General features: G+C 39.0%; 1 protein-coding gene across 1 annotated transcript; it reads right to left on the bottom strand.

Moving 5' to 3' along the window:
* Positions 1-1,045: 1,045 nt before the first annotated feature.
* Positions 1,046-9,858, bottom strand: LOC140239991 (uncharacterized). Its single transcript, XM_072319800.1, has 6 exons — positions 9,666-9,858; positions 8,246-8,456; positions 7,100-7,218; positions 5,617-5,771; positions 4,767-5,003; positions 1,046-2,657 (listed from the first exon to the last, which is right to left on the bottom strand). The coding sequence occupies exons 1-6, from the start codon at positions 9,829-9,831 to the stop codon at positions 2,559-2,561; spliced, it is 987 nt and encodes a 328-aa protein (XP_072175901.1). The 5' UTR covers positions 9,832-9,858; the 3' UTR covers positions 1,046-2,558.
* Between the last annotated feature and the right edge of the window lie 6,834 nt (positions 9,859-16,692).

The raw sequence follows: 16,692 nt of genomic DNA, 5'->3' as shown, positions 1-16,692 counted from the left end.
TTTTTCTATGAATCTGGCTCGTAATTTGATACCCACAAATTCATAACTGTAAAATCAGGCCTTTAAACCAGACATTTCTTCAACTGGACATTTGGGCAACAGGCCTATTGTACCCATTAATATTACTTGCCCTATGGTGATTTTAGTAGCTCGGGGCAAGGGGCAAGTGTGTATATAGCACCCCGTCAAATCTTTATAACCAATTAACACATGAGAGCACATGTACATAGGAGCTCCCTACATTAAAAATACGCAAGATCAGTAAATAGCAGTACTGGAACATTCTTGCCTTACGTAAATTTTACCACTCTCAAAATATGTGTCACAAGTTCTATGTCACAGAAAAAAATTAACGCCTGCAAAAAATAATATGTGGCTTTTATGGTGTGTGACGAGGCAGGTAACCTGCTAAGTATTACGGTAAATGGAAGAGTTACAACATTCTTGTGGACTGTTTGAAGACAGGAACAGTCATACACAGCAAGACACTGGCAACTCTGTTACCTGCTTGGGTATACTTTATGATATACTGTAAAAGTGGATATTTTTGCGCTCGTTCGGGTGGATGAGATGAGTTTTCAACTCTGCAGAATCAAGACATCAACTACTGGAACATACGGCAAGCACAAATTTTCGTGTGCTATTATTTTCGTACTAGTTTCTGGTTACGCGAAATGGCCAAAAATTTCAACACTGCAAAAATCTCCACTTTTACAGTACGTGGTATATTTCGCTGCTTTCATTTCTGCAAAATCTATGAATCAACTGATAATTTGTCAAATTAACAACTTATGTAAAAATGCTGCCTATGGTAACAAAAAACATGCTGTATGTCATCTCCAACAGTGGAAATCACAAACTTTGCTTCTTAAATTCAAATAACACTTTAGATTCCTTTACTGCCTACACTGTGGTTCTTGATAATTTTTACCACTTGCAAAATCATCCCACAAGTCTGAATTTACAAATTATATAGCATAGGCCTATACAACATCATGTAAGTCTACCTAATTATGCCTGTTTCATTCTGTATCTGGTCAGAAACACATTATCACAATTCTACAACACTTTTACCATAAATGCCACGAGATCAGTGGTATTGACCAAGTGATTAAAACATAATACACGATGTATAGACAATTCAAGCAGTAAGTTCCAAAGACATGTCAGATTTAGACCGAAATATTGATTAATATATCAGTAGCTCTAGAAGGAAGTCACAGTCATTCTTGACAAAGGCATATTAACACATTTCACCTAATCTATGATTAAAACAACTGTAAAAAAATTACACATGTATTCATTATAGTACTGTAATGATGTCCATATTCTTATGCAATTTCTCAACTAGTCTTACACCAAAACTATGTAAAATTCTTCATGCCACCCTTATTGTAAGGTACCTATATCCTATAAATAGGTCATTTCATTCCGCCAACCCTGAAGCTCATCAAAGGGGGTAAACTCTGTAAAAATATGAAATATACTCAATATATCATACTTCAATATCAACAGATATACATAAATAGCAACACAAGGCTAAAGACAAACTTGTTTCTCTGTTGAAAAAAGAAAGAGCATAAAAGTTTCCAACTGAATTGGAAGAGTTTATTTGAAATCTATATCTGCCTATATAAAGGCTGTAACACAGCTTAAGCCAGAACGCACCTCATTCCTGATCATTCTGCCTCACGGAGTTGAAATGAGCGGGTCTAAAAACCAAGACTATTCATCACCAAGCTGTCCCATACACACTGTAAAGGGAAAAGTTACATTTCCTATCTCGTGGAATTAGGTCCACATGACATAACCACTGAAATGGCGTGAATGATGGTGTTCAAGCCACTAAAGTGTTTGAAGGCCAGATTTATTTATCATTCCAACCTTTGGCTAATTAGAATTTATTTCAGTTGCAATTTGGAGTCTCTGTGTTGTCACTGGCTGTCTCCACTGGGGTACTTGGCAATTACTTTTTGGCTTCCTTCTTCAATGCAGACACTATGTAACATGCTTCCAAATTTCTTTTCCCACCTCAGTTACATACACATGAGTCTTCTTTATATGCACTGACACATGACAAACATCTATTGGCACTAGGGCAATAATATTAATGGAATTCTGCGTGTACAGAAAAAAAAGTGTTTCATTCACCAGATGCAACAGTCTTTTCATTCACAGCCAGATGCACGAATATGCCGCGTTTGTTCAAAAATGATGAAGCGTTTATGATCTAGCTAGAGATACCTCATAATTAGTCTTGCTTTGCATCCTCCTGAAAGGAAATGGGGCTTTGTTTCTGGTAGGGTCCCTTAGCTTCTTCAAGAGGGTCATTGCAAGTACACCGCGATGCAGCTGTGTCACGTGCTAAAGATTATTACTTCTACAGAAGCTCAGAGATCGGTGCATTTTCATAACAAGCCCATTGCCACTGCTCTGGCCATCAGCCCAACATATAATCCACAATATGCTTCGACTGCCATCGTTTGTGCTAGCATCTGTCATCACAATTTAGAACACAACAGAGATTCGCTCACAAAGCTGGGGGAGACGTGTTCACACTAGCAGGCGGCCGGTGTCAGAAATTCTACGATGTAAACACACTTCTCTTCCTCCTTCAGTGAAACCACTGTGTTGGTCAGGCCACAGGAGAATTCAATCTAAGAGAAAGAGGAAGAAGGAAAAGAAAAAGAAGATAAATGAGGGATATGAATGAATAAACACACCTACAGCAGTGAATGTACTTACATTCTTTTTCAATCAAGATCAACAAGGAAAACCTACACAACTTTAAATTTTAGAACAGGATTTTCAATCTCATATCCTAAACAGACTGACTTCAAAGTGCAAAAGGATGATGCAGCGACTCATGCAACTCGCAAAAAAAAAAAAAAGAAAAGAAAAAGTGGCTGGCATTATCACGATGAAGATGACTCCAGTGCGACGTATGAAACGTTTCCAAACAAGGTGCCAAGTTATTCACCTAGAAGTTGCAGGCAACGTTGAGCTGACATCAACCGCCACCACCAAGGACAATGCTGCGACTTCTCCAAGGCATCTTTTCATATGCAGAGATGCCTCTGCGATGTCTCCAAATTGTCGCAAGTAGGTCGCAATGGGGCTCTGCAAAGGCTGCAGAGACAATGGAGATATCACCGAGATATCTCTGAAACCAGCTTGAGACTAGAAATGGTCTCTGAAAAAAATTTGAACAAGTTTGACTCATCCGCAACTCCATGGAGACCAAGCTAGTTCCCCAGAGAGACGTCACGGCAATGTCTCTGCAACCAGCAGAGACGTGACGTGAGTCACCACCAGGTCCCCATCTAGTCTTTGGGCCAATACGTTATCCATTTAAAGAAGAAATCCACCCCCAGAATAAATAACTTCAAAACAAAGAGAAAAATATTCCCTATAGAATGTCCCCCCCCCCCCCCCAAAAAAAAAACAAGGAAAAGTAGAAATTACGCGGTGCGTAATATATGTCCCCGCCGGATGTAGCATTTAGTAGCAAAATGTACAATATAGGTAAAAAGATCAAGGTCAAAGGTCAAAGAAGTCAAAGGTCAAAATTCTATGTAGAAGTTTTGAAGCCCTCACCTAGTGCCATCACATAAAGCAAACGGAATCGAAATCGGGTTAGAAATGGCGAAGGAGTAGCATTTTGTAGCCAATGTACAATATAGGTAAAAAATCAAGGTCAAAGGTCAAAGAAGTCAAAGGACAAAATTCTGTGTAGAAGTTTTGAAGCCCTCACCTAGTGCCATCACATAAAGCAAACGGAATCGAAATTGGGTTAGAAATGGCGAAGGAGTAGCATTTAATAGCAAAATGTACAATACAGGTCAAAAATCAAGGTCAGAGGTCAAAGAAGTCAAAGGTCAAAATTCTGTGTAGAAGTTTTGAAGCCCTCACCAAGTGCCATCACTTAAAGCAAACGGAATTGAAATCGGGTTACAAATGGCGAAGGAGTAGCATTTTGTAGCAAAATGTACAATTTAGGTCAAAAATCAAGGTCAAAGGTCAAAGAAGTCAAAGGTCAAAATTCTGTGCAGAAGTTTTGAAGCCCTCACCTAGTGCCATCATATAAAGCAAACGGAATCGAAATCGGGTTAGAAATGGCGAAGGAGTAGCATTTTGTAGCCAATGTACAATATAGGCAAAAAATCAAGGTCAAAGGTCAAAGAAGTCAAAGGTCAAAATTCTGTGTAGAAGTTTTGAAGCCCTCACCTAGTGCCATCATATAAAGCAAACGGAATCAAAATCGGGTTAGAAATGGCGAAGGAGTAGCATTTTGAAGCAAAATGTACAATATAGGTCAAAGGTCAAGGTCAAAGGTCACAACTGAAATTCTTTATAGAAGTTTCAAAGCTCCCATGTAGTGCTATCATATAAAGCAAACAGAATCAAAATCGGGTTAGAAATGGCGAAGGAGTAGCATTTTGAACATTTTGATCACACACGGACGCACGGACGGACGCACGGACGCACGGACGGACACACGGACGCACGGACGAACGGACGGACACACGGACACACGGACACACGGACACACACACGTACGGAGCCCGTTTCATAGTCCCCTGCTCGAACTCGTTCGGCGGGGACAAAAAATGACAAAAATTGGATAAGAAATATTAAAGGAGGATGTGACATTTTGAAATTTCACATTCTTTTGGAAAACATTCCTTGACCAATCTTTTCATTTGAAGTTTATCTATTTTTGGGGTAGATTTTCTCTTTAAAGAAACAAAACTGTTATTACTAACCTCCGTTCTCCGCGGCTCCTCAGTGCAGCCCCTGATGTCCCCACCCTCCATCACCAGGACCTGCTTGCCGTCGGAGCGGGCCCGGTCCCAGCCGCCTTCCTGGCCCAGCCGGAACATGTGGCCCTTCTGCGTCTGCTCCACCCGCTGAAAGGGACAAATCTTATAGACGGCGGAATGGTCGGCGTGGTCGTAGCACTCCTGGCTGAGCTGGTAGAACTCACCCTGCTTGCCATAAGTCTGCAGAGTAAAATAATGTCATTCACAGTCAGTAGTTCTTGGTGAGAATATACTGATAGAAACACAAAAGCACACATGCACTTTTTTTTGTGTTAAATCATTAAAAATACTTCTTCTTTTACTACTACTCCAATTACCACTCAGTACTTTTATTTTCTACTACTACTACTACTACTCCTACTACCACCACCACCACCACCACCACCACCACCACTACTACTACTACTGCTCCTACTACTACTACTAATAATTCAATCAAAATGATTAGACTGCTCATTAACTTCATAAAATCAGCTCAATACACTGTACACACACATAAAACAACACACAAAGAAAAATGTAATACAGACAGCTATTCCAAATTATATAGTTAAAAACGCAGTACCACAACACAAATACATACAAGCACACTTTCATCTTGAATTATAGACAGCACATGAACAAAAACAGCACTCGCGCCCTCATAGACACAGACATGCGTGCACACAGACACACACATACACAAACAAACACAAACAAACAAGCAAGCAAACAAAGAAAGACATCTCATCCATGAAACAGCAACAGCATATTGCCTAAAGACTCTGCTGGTTGCTGAAGATCAATCATTTACCCCATCCAAGTTGTGACCCCTGGCCCTCTCGATGTACTGCTGCTTGATTCGAGACCCGATCTGCCTCACTCTCCTCTCTTCCCTCTGCCGGTCGGCCACCTTGCTGCAGAGGTCGACGCACGGGGCATGCTGGATGGCGTCGCTCAGGGGAAAGCCTGCCAAAATCACCCAAAGTTGAGATACAACATGAGTTTCCTTCCTCACAAATGGAGGAGCTCATTTTGAGCTCATGAGGCTCTGAGGCTCTGTCAAATACATCCCTTCCACAGAGCTCTTTGCTCATTGGTCACTCGTCAGAAGCAGAGTTTTTTTTTTTTCTTCCGGTCAAACACTAAGTGTACTGTAAAACGAGGAATGTTCCCGTACATTTTAATTTCGCGAATTTCGAAACTTAGATTCGCAAAATCAAAATGCACATGAAAGTTCTTGTCTACATTATACAGATTGAATGTTAGAGGCAACTCGCGAAAATTTCATGCCACGAAAAAGACTGTTGGCTCCAATTCGCGAAAATTTCATGCCGCGAAAATATTGTGTTTTACAGTATTGTATCACAATCCGATGAATCTGATTTGTGCTCCTTGGAGTACCACAACAGTGTCAGATGTGTCAGGTGTGATCTGATGAGGCGAGATTGTCTGATGAAGGAACTAAGCTCGGAGCCGAGTTTGTCGTCAGATACCATATCCGGTCACAAGTTGAGTCAGTGTTGGGTAAATGTCAAGTCAGTCTGAGAAGTGTCGAGTCAGACCGATGTGTGTCAGATCTGTGTCGTGCAGCTATTGGGCATGTCCAGCCAATGACCTAAAACTTTCTCTAGAGAACATCTATCTGGCAATACAAATATACACTAACTTTCATGAAAACACTTTCAGGCATTGTAGAGATATGGGGGAAATGATGAAATTTTAGTATTTGACCTTGACCTATGACCTTTGACCTTAAGTCTGGGTGCCCAAAAGTTGATAGGCACAGTTTTGTTAAGATGTTGCCATGTCACAATTTTTTCCCACATTTTGACATTAGCTGTTCAAAGTATTGCCATGAAAATGGATGTCACCAGTTTAGTGATTATTTGAAGAATTGTGGGCCATGGGGTTACAAGGCAAGGGTCACAGGTCAAGTGAAAATGCTAAAATTCCCAAATAGGTTGCTCTCTGAAACAATTTAGCCATCCATCCAATTGAAATCTAGTTTAGGGAAAGTAAACACTCTCCACAATTGTAACAAACATGTCATTTTTATTGGGAGAACCATGCGATATGGTGGAGGCATACCAGTTGCTATAGCGACATTTCTAGTTTTTAATGGAACCCTGAACTCAAATAAAGAAGTGCAGTGTATATTTTATACATTGTATGACAAATAAAAATATAATTCATGCCAGGTGTAGATATCACATTCCATGTACAAGCTACCAAGCCATCTATGTACACTCTGACACCAGTGACTCTGTGTTGTTGATTGGATGACATTCACTGACCTTTAACCTTTGCTGCTGCTAGAGATGCCTGCCATTCGTCGCTGCCATCGCAGCAGTCACAGATCCCATCGTTGACTTTGCCCGACGGCAGGAACTGGTTCTCCTGCTCGCAGAAAAATCTGGGTAAAAGAAAGGGGGCAAAGTGCAAGGGCATTGGGCAAATGATCAATCAGTAAATAAACATTATCAGCTCCCATTTATTGTGACAAGACAAGATCAAATAGCTTTATCATTTTCTCATCATTAGCCAAAGATAAACCACTCAATAATTATTCAATTCTGAATTTCAACAACAGCAGAGTGTCTTATTCCATTAAACCTTGTGGGAATTTGGCTGCAGAAGTTAGTTTACATTTTAATGTGTATCATTAAATGGAGAAACTTCAGAGGGAACTTGTGAATTCATTATATCTGCACAGCATCTGGAAGTAAGTGCCAAATTAGAAGAAACATTAAGCTTAATATTCTAAACTGTGTTGCTAATTGAAAGATCAATCATAGATTAACTGATTAAGGGGTTTTTATAACTCTTTAATAGACAAAAGCAATGGTACATGAAAAAAAAAAAAAATAGGGCTCACATGAAAGATGCTTTTGATATCAGCAATGAAAAATAAAATAATTTATAGAGTGCCGAAGTAGTTACAGTCAGTTGTTATATACCCATGTAACTTAGTGCTGGTTCTTAACAAGATATCCTTGCATAAGGCTTTAGGCAGTGGGTTTTCATTGACAGTTGCAGATGTATATCCTAGACATTTGTGCCAATAACCAAAGAAAGTGCTCCATTGGGGTGACACACCGTTTGCTCCTTTGACAGGTGTTCCGGTTTTGTTTTCTCCAAGGACTTAGGGTTAGGGTTAGGATTGTGATAGGGTTTTGAGGTTTAATGGATGTGAGAATTATGATTTGGGCCAGGATTATGTCTATAGGTAGATTTTATATTTGACTTAGCGTGCAGCAACTGTCGCAGGAGCAAATGTCATGGACCTCATTGGAAATGCAAATCAGCAATTAACACATACTACGAATAGAATCTCTTGTCGAGAGCCCCCAACTCATTGAAAAGAGATTTAAGGAGATTGGGGGGTGGGGTGGGGGGGGGGGGGGGTAGTGCAGGTATCATGAAACATGAGGGATCCTCACCTTGAATTAGGGCATGCGTCGGTTCCCGGCTCATCAGAGCCATCACTGGGGCAGTCACAGTACTCATCATTTACTTGGGCCATGGGGATCTTGTCTGACCCATCGATGCAATGGAATAGTCCATCCTTGTCAGGTGCATAGTGGATGAGATCGTCGGTTCGCACCCCGATTACCTGTAGTTTACTCTTTTTTTCAGTGACCTTTGACCCTGCTGCAAGGAGGAATACAGGGTGGGGGGACATTTTAGAAAGACATCTCTGCACACACTTCATTCAGCAAACACTTTGTAGAATGCTAAAAGAGATACATGTGCATACAACATACTTCTTTGAATAAGGATTCATACACAACAAAACTTTATTTGTACATAATATAGCTACAAACTGTTCATATTTCTCTGTTTTGCTAATCAACTACTTCTCCTTGAAAGGCTGCACAAAATGTCCCACCCAGTCAATAAGAGGTGAAATAGATCCTTCAAGTTGTGCCGTTGCTTCATGTATGTCAGCAGCAGCAATTTTATCATGAATCAGCTGTAAGTAAAATTCTAATTTCATTAGGAAGTCATTGTATCTATAATTTGTACAGTGGTAATTGCTGGTGTGTCTACACTGCAGTCTCCCTGAAATCAATAAATGCATGATTGTGATCTGTATGGTAAACTCCTTTGCTTTCCTCCACCAAATTTGGAACCAATCTACAGTGTAGTTTCTGAAACAGATATTAGATTTACAGCAAATTGTGTCAAATTTCACATCAGCTATATCCCAACATTTGTTCAATATACTTTCATTTTCCTAAGTACACAGGACATACACCTATCCTTTGCACTCCAGTAAAGTATACCTTCCATTATGATTACTTTTAGACCATCAAGTGCAATATTGCAGTGTATACAACTTGTAACCTCTTTATATCAACGCTGAATCTAACAATGATGTTTCACAAAACAACAAAAAATACTGACTTCATCCCATAATTGGACATTAGTTTGAGAGAAGTGAAATCACCATGGAAAGGAAACTATTTTCACTGAATAATCACCATCAAAACCATAAACCTAAACAGATCATAAATGTAATGCTCGATAGTGACAAGAAAACAAACAAATAAATAACAAAACTTTTGCCCTATTTTTTACCCAATTAGGCCAAATTTACCCTTAGATCTGCAAACATTGGGCAGCCACTTTTGAAGCTTCTGAGCTTTTGCTTTCGATTACAACAAACAAAAAACAAAAAAAAAAAAACAAAAAAACAAAAAACACCCCCCAAAAAACTGTCAGGATCCGTGCTGTGCATCCACTCAGCGCTCGACAATGAATTCATATAATTTGACTAGGGTCTATAGCTAATTGTGCCAATATAAACTCTCCTTTCTTATCATTGAGTAAAAGCTGATTTAAAGTTCTCAAGTTCACCTTTCTTTGCCGATACATGCTTGCTGATCTCCACACTGTTGTTGTTGTTCAGCACCCTCAAAGATGTACCCTGGAATATGAAGTAGACCACAGCCAAGACAAGCAGTGCACATAAGTAGGCTGATCGACTCCTTCTCCCACAGCAGATCAGACGCCTGACGCCCATGCTACATCTTTCGTCTCTTCTTTCACTTCTTTCCTGCCATAAAGGGTGGGGGGAGGGGTGGGATGGGGGTGGAGAGATGTGTAAATCCATTGTTACAACAATACAAGTGCAACTGAAACTCAGTTGGGGGGGGGGGGGGGGCAATGCTTTGATGGTGTGACATTGTTTGCTTCCACAAGCATCTGTATACAGTAATCAATCAGTAGTTTTCACAGTGTACCGATCTTTTTTGAAACAAACAAATTTGGATGGGATATTGTGCTCTGACTCGAGGTCTAGCTAGGCCTTGTCTGTCTGTATATCTAAACTTTACTATTAAAGGGAAGATAAACCCCAAAAGCAATGTGGATTGAGTGAAAGCAGCAACATTAGTAGAACACATCAGTGAAAGTTTGAAGAAAATCGGACAATCGATGCTAAAGTTATGAATTTTAAAGTTTTGGTGTTGGAACCGCTGGACGAGGAGACTACTAGAGGTTATGACATATGAGTGGACAACAATACCAAGAAAATATAAAGAAAATTCTACAAAAATCCATTTTTCATGAAAATTACAAATTCCATCAACTTGATATTGACATATGTTAGGGGTAGCAATTATTCCCCCTGCTTTCTGGCAGAGGTTGGTCCATTGCTCTTTCATAATTCTAGAAAAGTGAATTTTTGTTGAATTTCCTTTATATTTTCTTTCTATTGTTGTCCACTCATACGTCATTAGTAGTCTCCTCATCCAGCGGTTTCAACACCAAAACTTTAAAAATTCATAACTTTTGCATCGATTGTCCGATTTTCCTCAAACTTTCACTGATGTGTTCTACTAATGTTGCTGCTTTCACTCAATCCACATTGCTTTTTGGGTTTACCTTCCCTTTAAGTATATACAGGTATGGTATTACCGGACAGCATGCTGATTCCGGACACGCACATTTTTGTGTACTAATGACATTCAGTATGCGCGAGACTTCGTAGATTAGCCCCACAGAACGTTGAGTGGACCGAAATCACAAAAAACGCGACATAAAAATGTAAAAATGCGAAGAAATTCACATTTTTACCTCAGATTTATAGTTGAGTGACCCGTACCTCATCATAGTTAATATTTATGCATGTTTGAATCACATTTCGTCACTGAAATTCTATGAAATCCCACTCATATACAGGAAATATGCTGAAGATTCAAATAGAACCACAAGTTCACTGATCAATACCGACAATTTGCAGCTATCATCCTCAAACGAGAACGATGTGGAATAGTTGTGAGCTAAGGAAGGGCCCCGCAACTCATCATCCACGCTCCCATAGACAAAGCACGTTAAGTTCGATTGTCGATTTTTCATAAAGTTTTATCACATGAACTGTTCGAAATGTTCAAGATAGACATTTTACCCTAAAATATAAAATTTGAGCCTCATTTGCCGATTTTTTCTTTGTCGTCCGCTCAGTAAGAATGTGTACAGTGATTCGTGAGATGAATTATGATTTTGGTGCTAGGAGTAAGGACAAGGTACGAAAGACGTTGATTATTCCATTACCAAAATAGCGTCCGGAATTAATGCGATTTTACACTTCACCACGCAAAAAGACAACTTTTTGGAGAGGGGTATACATTTATTTGCAGGTTATTTTCCAAAAATTGGAGTGAATAATTTTCATAATTTTGCCAAATTTGTAATTTGTGAATAATTCATGCTATATTTGGCCGAAATTTCATCCTCTGAATACGGAATTCAGAGCCACAAAAGAAAAGCGTCCAGTGATACAGTCAACTATCCTACCTTTTTAATACTGACACCTGTGGCTGTGCCACCCATTCACTTTTCACAAAATAAATAGATAAATGAATAAATAAATAAATAAATGGTTGTTACAGGACAAGTTCACCTTCATATACATGTGGATTGAGTGAATGCAATAATATTGTTAGAACACATCCGTGAAAGTTTGGGGAAAATCAGACAATCCGTTCAAAAGTTATGAATTTTTTACAGTATCTGTGCAGTTACTGCTGGATGAGAAGACTACCACAGTGTACGATGTCATATGCGTACAACGATATAAAGAAAATAAAAAGAGAATTTCACAAAATTTTACTTTTTGAAAAAAGTGTACATTTGCTCGACTTGTCACGGACGTATGTTATTAAGGGTAATATTATTCCCCAGGACTTCTGAATGAGGGAAGTCAAGTGACTTTTTATTAAGCCAGAAAAGTGAAAATATGTTAACTTTTCTTTATATTTTCTTTATGGTAATATTGCTGTACACATGTGACATCACAAGCTATAGTAGTCTTCTCATCCAGCCTTCAGTGAGCAGAAACTTCAAAAGTTGTCTAGGTAGTAATATTTACATAGTAGAACAAGATCTAAACTAGATTAGGTAGTCTACCAGGGCCTAGGCCCTAATTATATTTCGCCGCTTTCGGCTCGGTGAAACATGAGGCACGCTATTAATCGGTTTGGCCTCGTAGAACAGAGCGTTCCTGGAGTTCCTCCACGACAGACTGTCTAGACTCTAGTATATTTCAACTCATTCAAAATCTTTTGTAAATTTTACCATCGCACTGCACTGCACTTATAAGAGCTTTTTGACCGAAAGATCAGTCTGTATCTGGCCGTCGGGGAATGTTCCACGGAGACTGCGTCTGGCTTCACGGATCCCCTCTACAGAGGAGAGCAATAACGTGAAAAATATAAAAGACTCCTCCGGACAGACGGATCTTTCTGTCTAAAGAGCTTTAAGAGTATAAAGAGTAAATTTACTGCAGTGCAGAAAAAAAAAAAAAAAAATTGTACAGTGTAAATACTACAGCTTTGAAGGTCAACACAGGACAGGTACGTCAGGCTTGGTCTGCATCCCAAGTGCCATGATAATCAACCTATTGATTGTGGGCATCTTCGGCAAGACAAGACAAGACTTAAATGTTAGGTCTTATTAGGAGATCTTCTAGACTAGTAAGTAGACTTTTCACTAAGGTGTGCTGCGTGACCATTCACGTCTCAGCGGCACTGATACTTACATAAACCTCGGTAGACGGGACTACACAGAGACGGCTGTAAGGTAAGGCTGCTGCTGCGTGCGCTCATTCACTTATCCCAGCTTTTCTATCTATTCTTTTCAAAATTCCTACATACGCAAGCTTTTCATTGCCAGAAACAGTCATAAGGCTGTGATACTAAAATCTCTCTGTTTACGGACAACGGTTTCTGAAAGCTCTGCGGACCCTGGGCTCCGATGAAACGTAGCCAACAAACTGCATCAGCATGCGTATCGGACTATTGACTATCGATCGTACCGGACTATCGACTATCGATCCACTGGTCCGAAAAAACTCCCCACTCGTTACCTGAAGAAAGTAGACTTTTTGAAAGTAGACCAATGAAAGTAAGTAAGCAGTGTATGTTGTGGTTTTGGGTTTTTTTCCGATACATTGTATATTCTTTGCGAATGCACTGTTTCTGCTGAAAGTGCAGCTTGGTTTGATTTCGTTATAATTGTGTTTTGTTGAATCGTGGATTCTGTGATTCGATTTATCATGAAATTGTATTGAATATGGAATCATTTAAGATTATGGGGAAAAAAAATCCGATCCGGGCAGTGATGCAGCATTGCAGCACAATACAATACATCGGATCCGTGCATATCCGTAGCCGACGTCAAATTCAGTAAAAAATCAGTCAGTCAGTCAGTCAATCAATCAATCCATTAATCCATCCATCAATCAATCAATTAATCCATCCATCCATCCATTAATCCTTCCATCAATCCATCACACAATCAATAAATCAATCAATCAATCAATCAATCAATCAATCAATCAATCTGTCCTATCTATCTATCTATCTATCCATCTATCTATCTTTCTATCTTTCTATCTTTCTGCCTATCCATGCATCTCTTAATACATGTCTTGATCCTCAGTTTTCCTGCCGTCTGTCCGTTAGCAATGATAGGCTAATTCAAAGGAATTACGAGTTCATCGAATGCATAATACAGACATGTCTTTCCCGGCTACACCTTAAATCTAACAAAGTAATTTAAGCGCGCTCACAACATTTTACATCGACATGGATTGTCCTTATTGAAATCCCTCTTCACATTTTTGAAGCAAAAAGTAATTCATCCGTGCATTCTGTATTCCTCTGTCATTCATAATTGAAGAGAAAAAAAAAATATTTTTGGATTTCTGTAAGACTGACCTTTAGTCAACCCAGTATAACCGGTATCTTTTGTTGTATCTCATTATGTCTTATCTTGCTATGATCAATATATGCAGTGCAGTGCGATGGTAAAATTTACAAAAGAATTAGATTAGTATCACAGCCTTATGATATAATAAAATTATGGAAGATTGATTGAAGTCAGACGTCACTGAACATCATAATGACAAAGGGTCACTCTTCCATCAATTCGATGTTCATGAAGGCTCTGGCAACAACGTAACAAATTGATGACGTTTTTCCCTTCATCTCCTTCCCTCTCCCTCTCTCTTCCTCTCCTCTCGCCCCTCCCTACTCTTAAAACATCCGAGTCAGAACTGACCCGGAACTGGGTCCGTTGGGGTCATACACCGTTCCGGGTCAGAAATGACAAGGAATGTGGTCAAATATGACCCATTCAGAGTCATGAATCGGGTAAGGATGACCCCATTCGGGGTCTTCATGACCAAATTCCAAGTCATTTCTGACCCGGAACGGTGTATGACCCCAACGGACCCAGTTCCGGGTCAGTTCTGACTCGGGTCTTTTTAGAGTGCGGCCTCTTTAAAACTCCACAAATTCACAATAATTAAATGGACATTTAATTTCACCAACAACAAAAATGTAAGAGAATGCAAATAAAAAAAGAAGAAGAAATTATATGTCTGTAGGACTATATTCATCACTTAAGTCCTTCCCAAAAGACAAACAGAAACATAATGATAACAATCGTGGACAGAACCTATACCTTTTTTTTTTTTAATTCAAAGAGTCAGTTTATGATAGTCTGTTTACAACAAAACAAATCAAGTGGAAGACAAACAATGGACCCTTCCCAACATTAACGACAACAACAACAACAACAACAACAACAACAAAATACACCAAACATGTCAAACAAGCAAGCAAGCAAGCAAACAAACAAACAAACATATTAAACATCAGCAGAGTCTCTGTCTAACACAATTAAACAGTCCAGAATCCATCACAGAATACAATGGAAAAAAACCCCAAAACAACCAGCAACTCTATCTTGAAAGTACAATCCTACCGTCATTGTATACTAGAGAAGACATGATCACCCCTATAGAGAAGAACCACCACCTCCCTGTAATATGACTACAACATTCATCTTACAGAAAGTTAGTTAAAGAAAAGTCAATTATTTTGGAGCGGGATTCAACGGTTCCGTGTCTTTAGTTAACCCTTTCTTGGTACCTCAGTTCCATATTATAATTTAAAGGAAACGTCAACCAAACAGGGGCCTACATGACTAAAAGCATTATGTTTTTAGCGGGTCCCTCCATTTTTTTTTTCTTACATCACAATTGTTCTTCTTGGTGATTTATTATGTTTTATCAATGAAATAATATATTGTTATGTTTCGCTTTTGTTGCATGCTCTTTTCTTTTCATAATGTATCTTTGACACTATTCCTTTGTTCTAAAAAGGGAAACAGAGTTAGGATTTTTTTTTGAACTGGAAATGATTTTGAATTCAATTTAATTGAAATAATGACAACCGTGGATAACAGTGTATGTCAGTTCTGATAATCATAGAGCCCAAGATACAAAAATGATAATTTTCGTGATAAAACTGATAATTATGTGTACCAATAGCTCAGTTCACAAAGCTTTGTTAAGTTTAGAATCATCGCGTTTCTCCTCGTCGGGGATATTTAATCTAGGGTCATCTAGCTCACTCGCGCTTTTCCGGGGGATTTCCCTAACCAGATTAGCAACGATGAAAAATGATCAAAACTGATTCAAAGCTGGCGCTGTTTCATGTGACCTTGTGAGTCCCTTGCATGCAACTCTGACCTCGTGGATCGATCGAGGAGTCGGTAGAGGAACTGGAATATCGATATTCCGATCTTTTCTTCTGAAATACAATAAACATTATGGTTGATATTGACGGGCCTTATCATTTTAAATAATGATGTTATCATAACCGTTATTACTCTAGCAGTCCTTAGAAAGAGAAGTTTGAGAAGGAGAATTATCAAGAAGAAACAGAGAAAAGAATATGAAAAGCAACAGCGAAAAAGGAAAACAAAGGAAAAGAAAAGGAAGAAGAAAAGGGAAAAAATAGAAAATGATAGCGAAGGAAAGAGACAGAAAAAGATCCTTTGTTAAGAATAAATATAAGACCATGGCCCCGTCTTATAAAGCCTTCAAATCAATCACAAGTCCCCAAATCAATCGCAACTTGCATTGCAGCACACACAAAACTTGTGATTGATTTTTATCACAAGTCTTTATAAGACACGCCCCAGGGGGTGTTTTCAAAGATGTTCTTGAAATTACGTAGGACTTAAGAACGACTGGTGATCAGTTCTTGTGTTGAATTATTGAGATTCTGACATAGAGTTGGATCATTAATATAAATGCAGCTCTATGGATTCTGATAAGTATAGCACATAAGAACTGTGAAACATCTCCCTGAATAAGAATATGAATAATAATTATGAGAAGAGAAAGAGTTGATTTGAATTCAGCACAATGACTGAAGAAGAAGAAAAGAAGAAGAAAAAAAAGGAGAAGATGAAGAAAAGAAGAAGAAGAAGAAGAAGAAGAAGAAGAAGAAGAAGAAGAAGAAGAAGAAGAAAAAGAAGTTGGAGAAGAACACCCAGTCTTCTTGGCTCCGAACACCCAGTCTTTGGC

Source organism: Diadema setosum, chromosome 16 (genome assembly GCF_964275005.1).
Source record: "Diadema setosum chromosome 16, eeDiaSeto1, whole genome shotgun sequence".
Classification (NCBI taxonomy): domain Eukaryota; kingdom Metazoa; phylum Echinodermata; class Echinoidea; order Diadematoida; family Diadematidae; genus Diadema; species Diadema setosum.
Note: the sequence above shows the minus strand (reverse complement) of the source record. Positions and strands in the feature narration are given on the sequence as shown.

Excerpts from the sequence above, each read along its gene's own strand:
- LOC140239991 (XM_072319800.1), bottom strand. The coding sequence starts at position 9,831 with ATGGGCGTCAGGCGTCTGATCTGCTGTGGGAGAAGGAGTCGATCAGCC. Across the intron at positions 8,457-9,665 it reads GCATGTATCGGCAAAGAAAG|CAGGGTCAAAGGTCACTGAA; the intron begins GTGAACTTGAGA and ends TCCTCCTTGCAG. Across the intron at positions 5,004-5,616 it reads GGGGTCACAACTTGGATGGG|ACTTATGGCAAGCAGGGTGA; the intron begins GTAAATGATTGA and ends TTTACTCTGCAG.